The sequence below is a fragment of the Corythoichthys intestinalis genome, chromosome 12 (genome assembly GCF_030265065.1).
Source record: "Corythoichthys intestinalis isolate RoL2023-P3 chromosome 12, ASM3026506v1, whole genome shotgun sequence".
NCBI classification, from domain to species: domain Eukaryota; kingdom Metazoa; phylum Chordata; class Actinopteri; order Syngnathiformes; family Syngnathidae; genus Corythoichthys; species Corythoichthys intestinalis.
Window position 1 is genome coordinate 9,851,224 of NC_080406.1, and position 15,926 is coordinate 9,867,149.

General features: G+C 36.6%; 1 protein-coding gene across 1 annotated transcript in view; it reads left to right on the plus strand.

Moving 5' to 3' along the window:
* Nucleotides 1-15,926, plus strand: part of mgat4a (alpha-1,3-mannosyl-glycoprotein 4-beta-N-acetylglucosaminyltransferase A) — a 100,284-nt gene that overhangs the window by 52,552 nt on the left and 31,806 nt on the right. Inside the window, exons 4-6 of the mRNA XM_057851609.1 lie at nucleotides 10,272-10,405; nucleotides 10,481-10,527; nucleotides 10,610-10,723. Of these exons, the coding sequence (XP_057707592.1) occupies nucleotides 10,272-10,405; nucleotides 10,481-10,527; nucleotides 10,610-10,723 (295 nt within the window). The remainder of the gene's footprint in view (nucleotides 1-10,271; nucleotides 10,406-10,480; nucleotides 10,528-10,609; nucleotides 10,724-15,926) is intronic.

Here is a 15,926-nt window from a genome sequence, read left to right on the forward strand (position 1 = left end):
CATTATTATGTGAATTAGAATCATATTTCGAGACGATTCGACTATATACAACAATTTAGCAAAGCGCAGATGACGAGAAATTAGTCTTTTAATCTGCCGGTTAGCCACGCCTACCATTATAGGGCTCTAGCGTCCCCAACAGGTGGATGACGTCAGCGGGAGACTGGGCTCATCGGTTTTACTATTCAGCCCATTGAGGGGGAATTATTCAGAGCGAGATAAACGCGACGAAGAGAGCCGCAAAATGTCATTGTTTCAGTCTCTCTACTCCAATATTTTTTACAGGATATTCTTTTCATCCAAGTATTTTTCCCCAATAGCTAAATAAATGGCTTGAGAAGGACCAGTCAGCCCGTCGAGGGGGAACTATTCACATCGAAGAAAACGCGACGAAGAAAGCTGCAAAATGTCATTGTTTCTGTCTCTTTACTTCACTATTTTTACAGGATATTGTTTTTATCCAAGTATTTTCCCCAATTGCTAAATAAATGGCATGGTCATGACAAATAACAGTCTTGTGCTAAATGGAATATGAAATAATAAAAATGCACTTATTCAGGACGACATGGCAAAATTACTCCATAATGGTCAAAACTGTCGACTTCACCTTTACTGTCGCACCTCCCGAACGATATTTTATGACACCTAAATCGGACATATGTCATTTCCCTTCCCCGGCTTCCGAGAATGTAAACAAACCAAGAGACGTGACAGCTAGCCGACATGCTAACCCAAACCGAGTGATGTTTCAAAATCTTCGAAGCGGAAAATCCCACATAACTAGCCCTGATTATTTGACATGACGACTGGGTTGTCTTCGTGGATTGGCAAACCGCCCGGCGGAGAGAAATTTACAGCTCGTTCCCCGGAGGAGGGCGGCTGCAGTTGTGCAGCTAACGTGCAGCTAATGTGCACGGGGAGAGCTTTTTACATGCCTATCAATGATCAAATGTAAGTAGTCCTTTTTTTAACGAAAGTTTGTAGTGTTTACTTTGTAATCGCTGTATTTGTATTTGACATAATACAAAAGATGTTTACTCACTTCCTCGTAAGTCCAATGGTCCCACAGTCGTAGGGCTTGTTTTGGCCAATATCCACGGTGAATGGGAACCTTTTGAAACTCCCAAAAGGCGCACACGCCTCTCCCTCATACAGCAAGATTTTTCTGCAGCCATTTGGCTGGCGTGATGCGAAAAATAAATGTATTAATCCGCAAAATCAGCTGAATCCTTAGTTCTTCTCATACAACAGTACGGCTATATAGGGACTCCTTCTACCGTACACGTCTCAGCACCCTCTTTCTCAACTCGAGACTGTTGCCGGGAGTCACTCATTTTCATGGCGCGGGATTCAAAAAACTAAATAAATATAGCGATCGCTTCCACACACATCCAAGCGGTCCATATCATTCAGGAGCATAAAATACCGCGTGTGTTTTGAAATAAACATGCACTTTTCGTGTCACATGCACTTTAAACACGAACACAAAATAAAATTGCTGAGTGTTTCAGAGCTGCACTTCAATTTAAAAAGAAATTGCCGGATCTTAGCCTCAAACGGTATTAAAAAAATAAATAAATGCAGATCTAAGTACAAAAGAACAATTTGGTAACATGCATGGCAAAGGTCTGCTAGCTTAAATGCTATAAAATGCTTTTAAAAAAAAAAAAAAAAAAAATCAAAATGCATACTCCCCCCAAAAAAAACTGCTAAATGTACCTATTAACTTAATAAGTTATGTCATATTCACTGTTGCCACTAGAGAATAGAATAGACAGTGTATACACCTAAATGAATAAAACTAAATGCAAACACTTTCCAAACAAACCATTACAACGCCACTCTAAACAAATACTTTAAGCAGCGAAATTTGATTCGAAGCTTTTTCCTAATCGAATTGCTCAGGTTAATGGATTAATCGTTGCAGCAATAATTACGATTAAAGAATGTGAATATGCATAAAGGGAACATATAAATGTGAGTATACTAGTATAACACTATCTGTTGTATTTAGCCTTGAAGCCTAGGATCTAGGCTTTATGACTTAAGCATCTAATGTATCTAATATCATCCCATAATAAGCAGTCCAAACGGCAACAAGGGTCGAAAAGATAATGGACAGCATGCTAGTCATTTAGCCTGCTGTGTCCATAATTTTCTCTCTAGCATTCAACTGCGATGTACCGTATTGGCCCGAATATAAGACGGCCCTGATTATAAGACGACCCCTTCTTTTGAAAAAAGACTTTTTGAACACCAAATTAATTTTCATACAGAAAATAATTACAGTACATCCGAAACAAATGAGTATAACAATATATTTGAGAGAAAAAACATGTTATTTTGTCTCATTCAAATCTTGATATCTGAACATTTAAATATGTAAACGAAAGTGGAATCACATTCGCAAATGAATGGCTTCTGGTTTTTGAAATGTAAATAAACCAATCTATTGTGATAAAACAACAAAATTGCAAAGCGAAGTCTAACTGTAACTGTAGTCTTGAAACAAATCTGAATAAGGAAAAACATGTTTGCAATAAAATAATGCAAACTGGTTAAACTAAAAACAGTAGCTGAGATCTGTCATGACAGAACATCGCTTCAATGATATCTGGCGCCATCTAGCGTCGTAAATGGGGAGAGTAGCTGAGATCTGTCATGACAGAACATCGCTTCAATGATATCTGGCGCCATCTAGCGTCGTGAATGGGTATAATGTCTAGACCGCGAATATAAGACGACCCCCTCTTTTTCAATGTTATTTCTATGCAAAAAACACAGTCTTATATTCGAGCAATACAGTATTAGACATCCATTAATGATTCAAAGCTAAAAATTATACACATTTCGAATAATAAATATAATCACTTGCCTTCTTTTTATGGCATGGTTGAAACAAAAGCGGTTGCGCAGTGTCTGTAAACGGGGGTCTCCAGAGTAAAATTGACAAATTAAAAATAGTCCGGGGGCATAATGCGCCATGAAACTGCTATGGCAGCATATACACATATTGTTCTATCAAACACAACAGTTCTTTTGTCTTAAAATACAGCAGTTTATTTTAAAAAGGGGTGCAAGAGCAGAAACTGCTTTTTTAGCCTTGTCTTGTGTTTACCGCCATATGCTGGTCACATTAAATCCAGTCATTTCAATTTGAATGAAATATTAATGTTTTTCCAAGTACTACTGTTTTACGCATACAAATTAAGTAAAAAATGCCAACCTTTTTGTAGAAAAACAATGACAAATAGAAAAACCAATGGCATTTTGGGAGGACTTTTTGGTATCATAAGAGAATAATCTTCTCATCTTCTATCTCACTTTAACCGCTTCCTGCCTCCGGTTTGGTTTTACCGGTAGTTAGATCTCTCCACCCTTGTATTTAAAATGACTCTGAAAAACCTGTTTGAATTTGATTAATTCATAAATTCTAGGGAAAATTTACATCATATGAGCAACATTTTGCCCTTCAGCCAAATGCCTGCCATTCATAGCAGAAGCTCATGAATTAATTCAGCAGCTCCTTGTTTCAACACGACTATGTTGGTGACCTGACGCCAAGTAGCATTACTTCCTATGTCTCCCTGGGTTCTGTTCTGTTGTCCTTCAGCACTCGTAAACAGAAGCGTTTTGTTATTTTTGCCAATCATTGCTGACTAAGATGTTGGTTAAAAGTGCATTGCTGTGAGTATCATAGTAGCGCACATAGTTTTACATCCAGTGTTCCCTTCCTTCCATCGCCATCTGTCTTGTCTGTGTCGTGGATTTCAGCCAATCTAATCTACTAAATGTCTAGCAAAGACCATTTGCTGTTGGCTGTTTGTATCAATTTGATTAAAACTCATCTGTTCTCACCTCGGTGCTCTCTACCATATTTGGGACAAAATATCGTTTTGGGATAAATCGCGATACAAGAGACATGACACAGGGAAGATTTAGAAAACTGAAGAACTTGCTTCCAACCACTTCACGAAAAATGTCAAGTAATAGCACATCATTAAATCTAAGGTTAGTCAAAATCATAGTTTTAAAACGAACATAAATGATCTCAACAATAAATAGCATAACTAGCAATTAATGAAACAACTAGAACAGCAACTGATGAAGTACAGTGGGGCAAATAAGTATTTAGTCAACCACCAATTGTGCAAGTTCTCCTACTTGAAAAGATTAGAGGCACCTGTAAATGTCAACATGGGTAAACCTCAACCATGAGAGACAGAATGTGGGAAAAAACTAACAGAAAATCACATTGTTTGTTTTTTTTAAACAATTTATTCCCAAATTAAAGTGGAAAATAAGTATTTGGTCACCTACAAACAAGCAAGTTTTCTGGCTGTCAAAGAGGTCTAACTATTAATGGCACCTGTTTTAACTCCTTATCGGTATAAAAGACACCTGTCCACAACCTCAGTCAGTCACACTCCAAACTCCACTATGACCAAGACCAAAGAGCTATCGAAGGACACCAGAGACAAAATTGTAGACCTGCACCAGGCTGGGAAGACTGAATCTGCAATAGGTAAAACGCTTGGTGTAAAGAAATCAACCGTGGGAGCAATTATTAGAAAATGGAAGACATACAACACCACTGATAATCTCCCTCGATCTGGGGCTCCATGCAAGATCTCACCCATGGCGTCAAAATGATAGCAAGAACAGTGAGCAAAAATCCCAGAACCACACAGGGGGACCTAGTGAATGACCTACAGAGAGTAGGTCCTGGAGTGGCCTAGCCAGTCTCCAGATCTCTGTACAGGGAGTTGAAAGTCCGTGTTGCCCAACGACAGCCCCGAAACATCACTGCTCTTGAGGAGATCTGCGTTGAGGAACGGGCCAAAATACCAGCAACAGTGTGTGAAAAGCTTGTGAAGAGTTACAGAAAACGTTTGGCCTCCCGTTATTGCCAACAAAGGGTACATAACAAAGTACTGAGATGAACTTTTTGGTATTGACCAAATACTTATTTTCCACCACGATTTGCAAATAAATTCTTTAAAAATCAAACAATGTGATTTTCAGTTCTTTTTTTTTTCCACATTCTGTCTCTCATGGTTGAGGTTTACCCATGTTGACAATTACAGGCCCCTCTAATATTTTCAAGTGGGAGAACTTGCACAATTAGTGGTTGACTAAATACTTATTTGCTCCACTGTAATTAGCACAGACCAAGAAGTTGAAGGATGTTTTTTTTTCTCACACCTGTAGCGCTGCAATGCATGCTGGGAGGCATGTTGGACGACAACTTTGTTGACAGCAAATGGAAGCAGCGGTTGTCGCTCCCAAGGGAGCAGTGATGGCCAAACAAAGCCTTTAAAAGCAATGAAGCATTGCAGTCATTAAATACTGCAACGATTAATCTATTAACTTGAGTAAATGATTTGAAAAAAGCTTCAAATCAAATTTTGCTGCTTCGAGTATTCGTATAATTAGAGTAGCGTTGTAATGGTTTGTAATGGCAATTTTCACATCAGAAACGTCTTACTTGAGGAAATCATGCAGAATCATCTCAAGTTTACTAGGGGTGCACGATATCCATTTTTTGAAACTGATATCTGTAACTTCCTGCTCCTCAAAGCCGATACGGATATCGACAACCGATAATAAATATATAATATTGAATTTTTAAAAAGTAAAACCTGAGTTTTTGAACACCTGGAGGTTTAACAAAAAAAACTAGTGGCGGATTCAACATAGATTTGCCTTTGATCTCACCAGATTTTTCATAATGACATGAACAAAACTGTGCGTTTCACTTCTGCACTGCCCGACAGCCAGCTAAGAATGAATGCACTTCCATAAACCACAAGGCTTGGTCTTTTCTCGCTTTTATGGGAAGACACTCGTCTTAATATTGTTAAAGTACAACAGAAAATACACATATTCAATACTCAATAAGTCAATATACAACAAACTGCACAATACACTTATACACAACTATTATATGTATAGCATAGCACACTAGCTTGAGCTACTAAAACATTGGCTGGCTTCTATAGCACAACAACTTATGAAGTTTTGTACATATGACCCTTCACCACAGAAGTAAACATATAGTGCACATCCATACGTTATAGTGAACATAAAATACTTACATATATTTCCGAGGCGGAAACGTAACAGAAAGCATTCACGATTGTCAACGCTACCGCTAGACACCGCAATGTGTAAGTGAATGAACCAAACTACTGTAACAAAAAATAGATGCAGCGAATTATTCTGACCAGCAGGTGGCAGAAACGCCCTGCAAATGGTCAACTGATTTCCCATACTAGTGTGTAAACTGTAAAGCCAGCACAGTACATATTATCGGTCCTATTAATAATAGGAAAGGAATATTATTTTTGTTGTGCTTTAGGCAAATGATACTGTAGCGACTTAACTGTTCTCACAAATGCATGATGGGATGTTGGGCAACCATGACTGTCAGTGGTGGCTGCAAATGGTATATCTTTTCTGCGTTGTGTTCAATACAGGGTGTTAAGAAAGAGATCATCTCCTGTCATTCTTCCCCACGTCGCTCGCCACAATAGATATAATTGTTGTGGAAGAGATGCCAAAATTGTTGTGGAAGAGATGCCAAAGCTTTTGCCAATAAATAGAGTGGCCCCAATGAATGCCTGTGTCCACTCCACTCGCATGTCTCTGCCTCTTAGCTCTCAAAATACATAAAACAGCGCCATTGTTGTTTGTTTGCGGCAATGTGTGAGTGGGTCGTTCCGCGCAAGCGTTAAATGCGTAAAATATTTTAATGTGATTCATTAAAAAAAAAAAAATTACCGCCCATTAAACACGATAAATTTGACAGCTCTTATATGGAATCAAGTTTTTTTTTTTTTTTTAATTGAAGCAACTTTTTTGATTGAAGTAATGTTAATTTGTTTTTGGGCCACATTTTGTTTGTTTTATGAACATAAAACAGTCTTGATTCATGGTTAAAAGCAAAAAAAGCGGGCAGTTATCGTTAATTTTACGTAAATATTTCAAGCTAAAGTTACGCTATTGTGTATAGATACAAAATCTAAGGTGGCGGCCATCACAAAACAGAGCTTTTTAAGTTGAAAATTCTTGCAAATAAATGCGTAAATCCCAGAATTTTGATAGCTATAAACGTAAAACAGTCTAGATTCTTGGTTGAAAGCAAAAAACGGGCAGTTATCATTCATTTTATGTAAATATTTCAAGCTAAAGTTACACTAACTTTTTCCATTCATTTTTTTACAATGTTTCAAAGTGCATGCATGGTGCCATTTTATATAAAAATTACCTTGAATCCTTGACCAAACTTGAGACATTCCTGCATGCTTGTATGCAGTAAAACTTTTGTCCTTTTGCCACCTAAATCCGGCGTTAGAACGCAACGTGAAACACAGTGAAAGCCACAACAACGCTCTGCCTGGGCCGGCCCCTTACGGGAAGGCGTGATGCAATGTCTGTAGGAGCTGTCTCGTCAATTGATGGTGAAATCTACGGCGTATCGTGCGTTTTAAGTAGTGCTGCAATGATTAATCGATTAACTCGAGTATTTGATTAGAAAAAAAGATTCAAATTAAATTTTGCTCCTTCGAGTATTTGTTTAATTAAAGTGGTGTTGTAACGGTTTGTTTTGAAAGTGTTTGCAATTTTATTGATTTGGGTGGATACACTGCCCTCTAGTCTGCCTTATTTCACATGGCTGAATCCAGCTGCTCCCTGTTAAGACCAACATAAGCGAAGTTTTTGTTTGAACTAATGTTTTTTCGTAATTTAGTTTATAGGTATATTTAGCAGTTTTTTGTGGGAATATGTGTCTGAACCGTTTAAGAGTAGGGTTGTTCCAAACATGTTTTTTTGCTTCCGATCCGATCGTTTTAGTTTGAGTATCTGCCGATCCCGATATTTCCTGATCCGATTGCTTTTTTTTTGCTCCCGATTCAATTCCAATCATTCCCAATAATTTTTCCCGATCATATACATTTTGGCAATGCATTAAGAAAAAATGAATAAAACTCGGACGAATATATACATTCAACATACAGTACATAAGTACTGTATTTGTTTATTATGACAATAAATCCTCAAGATGGCATTTACATTATTAACATTCTTTCTGTGAGAGGGATCCACGGATAGAAAGACTTGTAATTCTTAAAGGAAAAATGTGACTTTGTATATTGTGACTAAATATTGCCATCTAGTGTATTTGTTGAGCTTTCAGTAAATGATACTGTAGCCATTTAACTGTTCTGCCCAAATGCATGATGGGAAGTGCAACCATTACTGTGCGCAGTGGCACCAATTGATATATCTTCTCTGCGTTGGGAAATAACATAGGGTGTTAAGAAAAAGATCAACTACTACCTTTCCTCCCCACATTGCTTCCTACGATATTTCTTATTGTGGAGAGAGGGATTGTAAGGCTTTAGCCAATTAAAAAAAGGCTCCAAAGACTGCCAAAATTCACTCTACTCATTTTACGCTGTCTTTTACCTCTATATATAGATATATAGATTAGAGCTGAAACGAATACTCGAGCAACTCGAGTAACTCGAGTTTAAAAACTGATCCGAGTAATTTTATTCACCTCGAGTAATCGTTTATTTTGACAGCTCTAAGCATCACGTTTCGCTCGGACTACTTTTAATGCGGGACAACGCGCTGACGTCACGTGCGTAGAGAAGGAAGCAATAAAAAAATATCAAAAACATTTCCGCAGCCGACAGCCGCTCCAAACTACGCCGACGTTGCTAAAAACTAGCCCGCATGATGTTAAGTTGGTAGCAGGTAGCATCTGAGGAGTCTCATAGAGATCACATGTATGTTGAACTAGATGCTTTATGATAGACTCGGCCGCGTCTGGGCAGCGTTAATAAACAGCGGCCATCTTAAAGCAGTAGAGCGCTAATAAAGAGCGCTAAGCGCTAAAAAATAAGATTAACATTACTCTCTGAGTCACTAGCTCACGTAACGTTAGCCCTGCGGAGGGCTAAGTTTCTATTAATTATGACCACTTTCGATGCGTAGCTAACGTGTCTTACATACAGGCTTTAACATAACATAGCTTTGTGGAGTGATAAGGGTGTAAAATAAAAACTCAATAATGCTAACTATCAATTTTAGCTTAGTAGCCATTGCTGGATAAAACACCAAGTAGCACTGGTCCCTAATGTGCTCCAATACAGCCTGTATCATACATTTATCTTGAACACTGCAAAAACACAAAATCCTATCAGGACTTACAGAGTAGCGTAAAACTTAACTAGAACTTAAAAATGGCTTGACACAAATAGAAATTCAATTGAAACAGGTGGGAAAAAATCCTAACTTTCAAGTGATGTGTGTTATCAAGCGTAATGGCATTTTTAGGTATAAATATATATATTTTTTAATAAGATCTAAAGTTTTTTTGAGTGAAAGCAGTGAATTTGTCTTTTTTTTTTATTCTAGTTACATCTGAGATGCAATTGTTGGCTGTTTTCAACAATATACATCGAAAATAAAGACATTGATTGACTGAAAATGGTTCAAGATTAGATGAAATGTCTTGTTTTCTCATGTATATTTATAATTGCTCTTCACCTAAAAATATATTTGTTTTATCCGATTACTCGATTAATCGATAGAATTTTCAGTCAATAACTCGATTACTAAAATATTCGATAGCTGCAGCTGTAATATAGATATAACAGCGCTATTATAGATTGAACGCGACAATGCGTCAGTGGGTCGTGCAATGCATGCGTATAACGTGATTAATTTAAAAATTAATTAATTTCCGCCGTTAAAGTGATAAATTTTATAGCCCTACTTCAAGCCAAAACTAAAGACTCTGGATGAGTGTAAGACATTTTGTCTAACATTTATTACAATTAGAAAACGATTTGATTAAAATATATATATATATATATATATTAAAAAAAGGCATGTCCGATATTTTTTTGCCGATTCCGATACTTTAAAAATGACGTGATCTCCCGATCGATTGGGACATCTTTAGTTAAGAGCATTGTAAAAATAATAAGGAATTGCATAGTGATAGCATTTTATAGCATTTAAGCTAGCTGACTTTTGCTATGTAAGTTCACCAATTGCTGTTTTATTGTACATAGATCCTCATTTATTTTTTATACCGTTTGAGACTCGGCTCAGGTATTTGAATTTTTTTATGTTCCTTATCCGATTACTCGATTATTCGAACTAACTTGTTCATCGATTAATCGACCACTAAACTAATCGATAGCTGCAGCCCTAGTTTTAAGTGTATCGTCCCTTCCCTACTATCTACCCAGTTACCATGGTGATGGGCATCCCCACAGTGAAGCGGAAGGTGAAGTCGTATCTGGCGGAGACTCTGCATTCGCTCATCGACAAACTGTCTCCGGAGGAGAAAATCGACTGTGTCATTATTGTCTACGTTGGGGAGGTGAGTATTTTTGTAGTCTTCACGTGATGCCGAAAGTGACGTGAAGCTCAAAAGTTGACCTGCTTTCCTCCGCAGACTGACCTGGACTATGTTCAGAGTGTGGTTTCCGGCCTGCAGAGCGAGTAAGAGGACCTTTCGCTAAGAGTGTTAAGTTAGCTGGCTATATATGTTCCCTGATGTCACACATGAGCTATTTTTCCTCAGGTTCTCAACAGAGCTGAATTCCGGTTTGCTGGAGGTTATTTCCCCTCCTACCACGTTTTATCCAGAACTCAACAACCTTAAGGAAACATTTGGTGACTCTAAAGACAGAGTCAGGTAAGACATTGAATCATCTGTGCTAGTATATTTCTCCGCCTGATTAGGCAAAGTGAGAGCGATAAAATGACGGCTTGAGACGACGGCTGCAGAATCAAAAGGATGAGTCAGTGGGAGGGAGCAAGCGGGCGCGAGCTTTTAGTCAGCTGCTTAGTATTCTAGAAGCATTTGTCAAAGTCGGATCAAGGTCATCAGTGCAGGCGCCCTCCGCTTCTTGCTCCCGAAGCGCTCCCTCGCTCTCGCTGGCTTTTGTCATCAATGTTTTCTTTGTAGTCAGCCGACGAGCGGCTTAATAGAAATCTGTTCATGGTGCAGCTCGGATCATAATCGACCTCAACCACAGACAAGTCTTGTTTGTGTTGGCGTGGATGTTTGTTTGCACTACTTTGCAGGGTAACACAAGCCGTATGTCTCAAGTAACATGTCGATATTCTTTTGATTTATGTAGTAAAGAGAAGGATGGGCAAGCATTTGCATGAGACCGATTTGATATGTACAGATACAGGGGATGCAATTCAATAGAAAAACTTTTAACTTGAATCTTTAAAGCCCTTAAGCAACTCTAGGTAACTTTTTAACCTTTATATTTTCATAACATTTGTGATATGTTGACTGACAACTAGTTGAATGATACTTCTTTTACTCAAGCGGATTTTAAGGGGGGCCGAAAAGTGTCATTGCATATAATTGACTTTCCTATATATATAGAAGTTGTAAAGCAATAAAACTGCAATAAAAATGAATGAAATGAACAAAAAAATATTTTTTTATAATGGGTCAAAATTGTTTTTTTTTAACAGATCATGTGACTAGCAACTTATATGGTCATTTGCTTTACATATAAATTTCTGCAAAAAAAAAAAAAAAATATATATATATATATATATATATGTATTAGGGCTGTCAAACGATTACAATTTTTAATCGAGTTAATTACAGCTTAAAAATTAATTAATCGTAATTAATCGCAATTAATCGCAATTCAAACCATCTATAAAATATGCCATATTTTTCTGTAAATTATATATATATTCTGTAAAATAAATTGTTGGAATGGAAAGATAAGACACAAGATGGATATATACATAAGGACTGTAGTGGGCATTTCACTCTACTGTCATTTAAATCTGTCTATGCTGTCCTCATTCCGAAGCGTCTACTTTTTCCAAAGCTAGACAGCTAGTGAACGACGCCTTAATAATCAGACTTCTTCCTTTTTCATCTGATTTATTAATAAAATGGCCTCAAACCACTGTCCTCTTTAGACCGTAGTGAAACAACAACAAAAAAGTACACAGCATTGCATTAGCAACAACGTTAGCTTAGCACGCTATACAGGTTCACTAAACATAAACAAAAAGCGTCTCATACAAAAAATATAACATTTCGCTTACTAACATAATATGTACATTCTTTACAACAACCATACTTACGGACAAATCTTGTCCAAGGATCATATAAGCACAACATTATCAGCCCGAGACGTCGTGCAGCCATAATAAAGAAAAGAAGAAAATAATAAACCATGTCGCAAAGCGACCACAAGAGTTCGCTGTTGGACAGCGCAAAAAGCCTTGCTGTAAACCTTACCAAAAGGCAGACTACTTTCTGAGCGGGACATGTGCGTTAATTGCGTCAAATATTTTAACGTGATTAATTTAAAAAATTAATTACCGCGCGTTAACGCGATAATTTTCACAGCCCTAATATATATATATATATATTTCAAATGATTTTTTTTGATTGAATTTTTTTTTTTTTTTTTTTATTGAAGCAGCTTTTTTGAGGATTAAATGATTTACACACAAATGTCCTGCTCATAATATGGCCCAAACACAAAAAGGATTGCTTCAATCAAAGAAAATTTTATCGATGAAAAATTAAGTGTTCAAACGCAAATTTTTCAATCTCAAATATTTTTTCACATTCAAAAACGTTTACTATCATTGAAATTTTTCTTTTTTTTTTGAGTATCTGTGAAGTGATGTTTCTTATTTTTATTTTTTTATTTTTTGATTGAATAATGACAAAAATGTCCCAATGACCCAAACACAAATCAACATTACTTCAATCAAAAAAGTTGCTTCAATCAAAAAAAAAACCAAAAAACAAAGAAAAATAGCTTTCGCATGCGTTTTTTTGAGTTTCAAATTTATTTTTGCATCCAAACACGTTTCTTTTTTTTTATGATTGAAAATTTGTATTTTAATTGAAGCAACTTTTTTTTGGATTGAATAATAAAGACACAAATCTACTTCCATATGGCTCCGCCCAGGGGATACAATTTTTGGCTGGGGTAACTACATTGGCACAACACCGGCGTGCGTACCATATTCAATGGATGATGATCTTGGCAAAAAGTATTGCCTAAGCAGCCTGATTTAGAATTCCCCTCAAGAATGATGGGAAACAAAAAACACTCATTGTCAACTTATTATTATAAATATTCTCGTAAGTTAATTTTATTGCTGACACTGTGTTTCGGGGTCATCAACATGTTGTGCCCCAACTACCCCAAAAGTCAAAGTCCGCATATGATTGTACTGTTCAGTGTATCACAAAAGTGAGTACACCCCTCGCATTTCTGCAGATATTTAAGTACCGTATAGGCCCGAGTATATCACGGTGTTTTTTGCATTGAAATAAGACTGAAAAAGTGGGGGTCGTCTTATATTCGCGGTCTAGACATTATACCCATTCACAATGCTAGATGGCGCCAGATATCATTGAAGCGATGTTCTGTCATGACAGATCTCAGCGACTATCAAGTTTAACCAGTTTGCATTATTTTTAGGGTTGTCAAAATTATCGCGTTAACGGGCGGTAAAATATCTGACGCATTTAACACACATCCCCCGCTCATACAGATTAAAATGACAGCACAGTGTCATGTCCACTTGTTACTTGTGTTTTTTGGTGTTTTGTCACTCTGCTGGCGCTTGGGTGCGACTGATTTTATGGGTTTCAGCACCATGAGCATTGTTCAATTATTGACATCAACAATGGCGAGCTGCTAGTTTATTTTTTGATTGAACATTTTATAAATTTTTTTAAAACGAAAACATTAAGAGGGGTTTTAATATAACATTTCTATAACTTCTACTAACATTTATCTTTTAAGAACTACAAGTCTTTCTATCCATGGATCGCTTTAACAGAATGTTGTTAATGTTAATGCCATCTTGTTGATTTATTGTTATAATAAACAAATACAGTACTTATGTACAGTATGTTGAATGTATACATCCGTCTTGTGTCTTATCTTTCCATTCCAACAATAATTTACAGAAATATACGGCATATTTTAGAGATGGTTTGAATTGCGATTAATTACGATTAATTTTAAGCTGTGATTAACTCAATTAGAAATTTTAATCGTTTGACAGCACTAATTATTTTATTGCAATGTTTTTCCTTATTCAGATTTGTTTCAAGACTACAATTACAGTTAGACTTCACTTTGACGGTTAATGCAGTTTTTGCAATTTGGTAGTTTTATCACAATAGATTGCTTTATTTACATTGCAAAAACCAGAAGCCATTCATTTACGAATGTGATTGCACTTTAGTTTACATACTTAAATGTTCAGATATTAAGAAGAATGAGGCAAAATAACGTGCTTTTTCGCTCAAATATATTATAATCATTTGTTTCAGATGTACTGTAATTATTTTCTGTATAAAAATTTGGTGTTCAAAAAGTCTTTTTTCAAACTTGGGTCTTGATAAAGAGGGTGTTGTCTTATAATCAGGGCTGTCTTATATTAGGGCCAATACGGTAATCGTTTTAGCTCTAGTCTGGTCGAGCAGTTTTTTTGTTTTTTTTTTTGTCCCAACTCCAGTTATGAGTGTATGTCCAACTGAATTTTATCAATTGAGGAATATTGCATAAGCCTGCTCTGGAATGGATGCAGGAATAAAAACCAATTCAGCCTGATAGTCTATTCCAGTGCTTCTCAATTATTTTCTGTTACGCCCCCCTAAGGAAGACGTAAATCTTTCGCGCCCCCCCAAACTCTCTGCCGCCACTGTAAATAGTATCATTTGTCTATTACAACTATAAGTACGCCTCTGCCTAACATTGTGTCCTTTTTTCTATTAAAGAAAAAAAGTAAGATAGACCAACTTATAATAAAGCATAACTTCATTAACATTGTTTTGTTTGTAACGGAAAAGACCTAACGCACAACAATTTGCCTGAATTTTTAAAAAAGTCACATCCAAACTGTAAAAATACACTCAAGGTACATTTTTGACCATTTGATACTGAAAAATAAAATGTAATAAAATCACTAAATAATAACAAACTCAAACTGAGTAGAAACATTAACTCATTAAGGCAGTGCTTCTCAATTATTTTCTGTTACGCCCCCCCAAGGAAGACGTAAATGTTTCGCGCCCCCCCCCCAAACTCTGCCGCCACTGTAAATAGTATCATTTATCTATTACTATTATAAGTACGCCTCTGCCTCACATTGTATCCATTTTTTTCTATTAGAGAAAATAACAGATCAACTTATAAAGTGTAACTTTATTAACATTGTTTTATTTGTAACAGAAAAGACTTAACACGCATCAATTTGCCTGAATTAAAAAAAAAATCACATCCAAACTGTAAAAATACACTCAAGGTACATTTTTGACCATTTGATCCTGAAAAATAAAATCAGTAAATACTAACAAATTCAAATTGAATAAAACATTAACTCATTAGGACAATATGCCAAAAAAATTGACCGAAAAAACAAAACTGAATAGAAGAAAAAAAAAAGAAAAACGTCTTTGGACAAGAAGGATAGTTTTTATTTTCGCTGCTCCCAGTATCACCTCCAGTTTGCAATGACGTGGGGTTATATTTCACTGAGCATGCTCACAGTGCTCACTGGTTTACTGATATAACACTGACAAAGCGGGATGATTGTTGGCAATATTCGGCACGTTTTTGCTGAAAAACAACCAAGCAGCTTATCAATGAGATTGGGGTTGAATGTCTTTAAGTGGCGTCTTAATTGATTTGGCTTCCGGCTGCCCGCTATATTTATTTTTAGACACAGTAAACAGTGGTCTTTCCTCATTTCCCACTGTATTAAAATTCAAAGCCAAAAAGCAAACGGCCCAAAAAAGCGCAATCTCGGCGGCCGAGGGAGAACCGTAGTTGAGGGCGGTCGTCGAGATGATCCCAAGCCGAAAACGGCACTTCTCA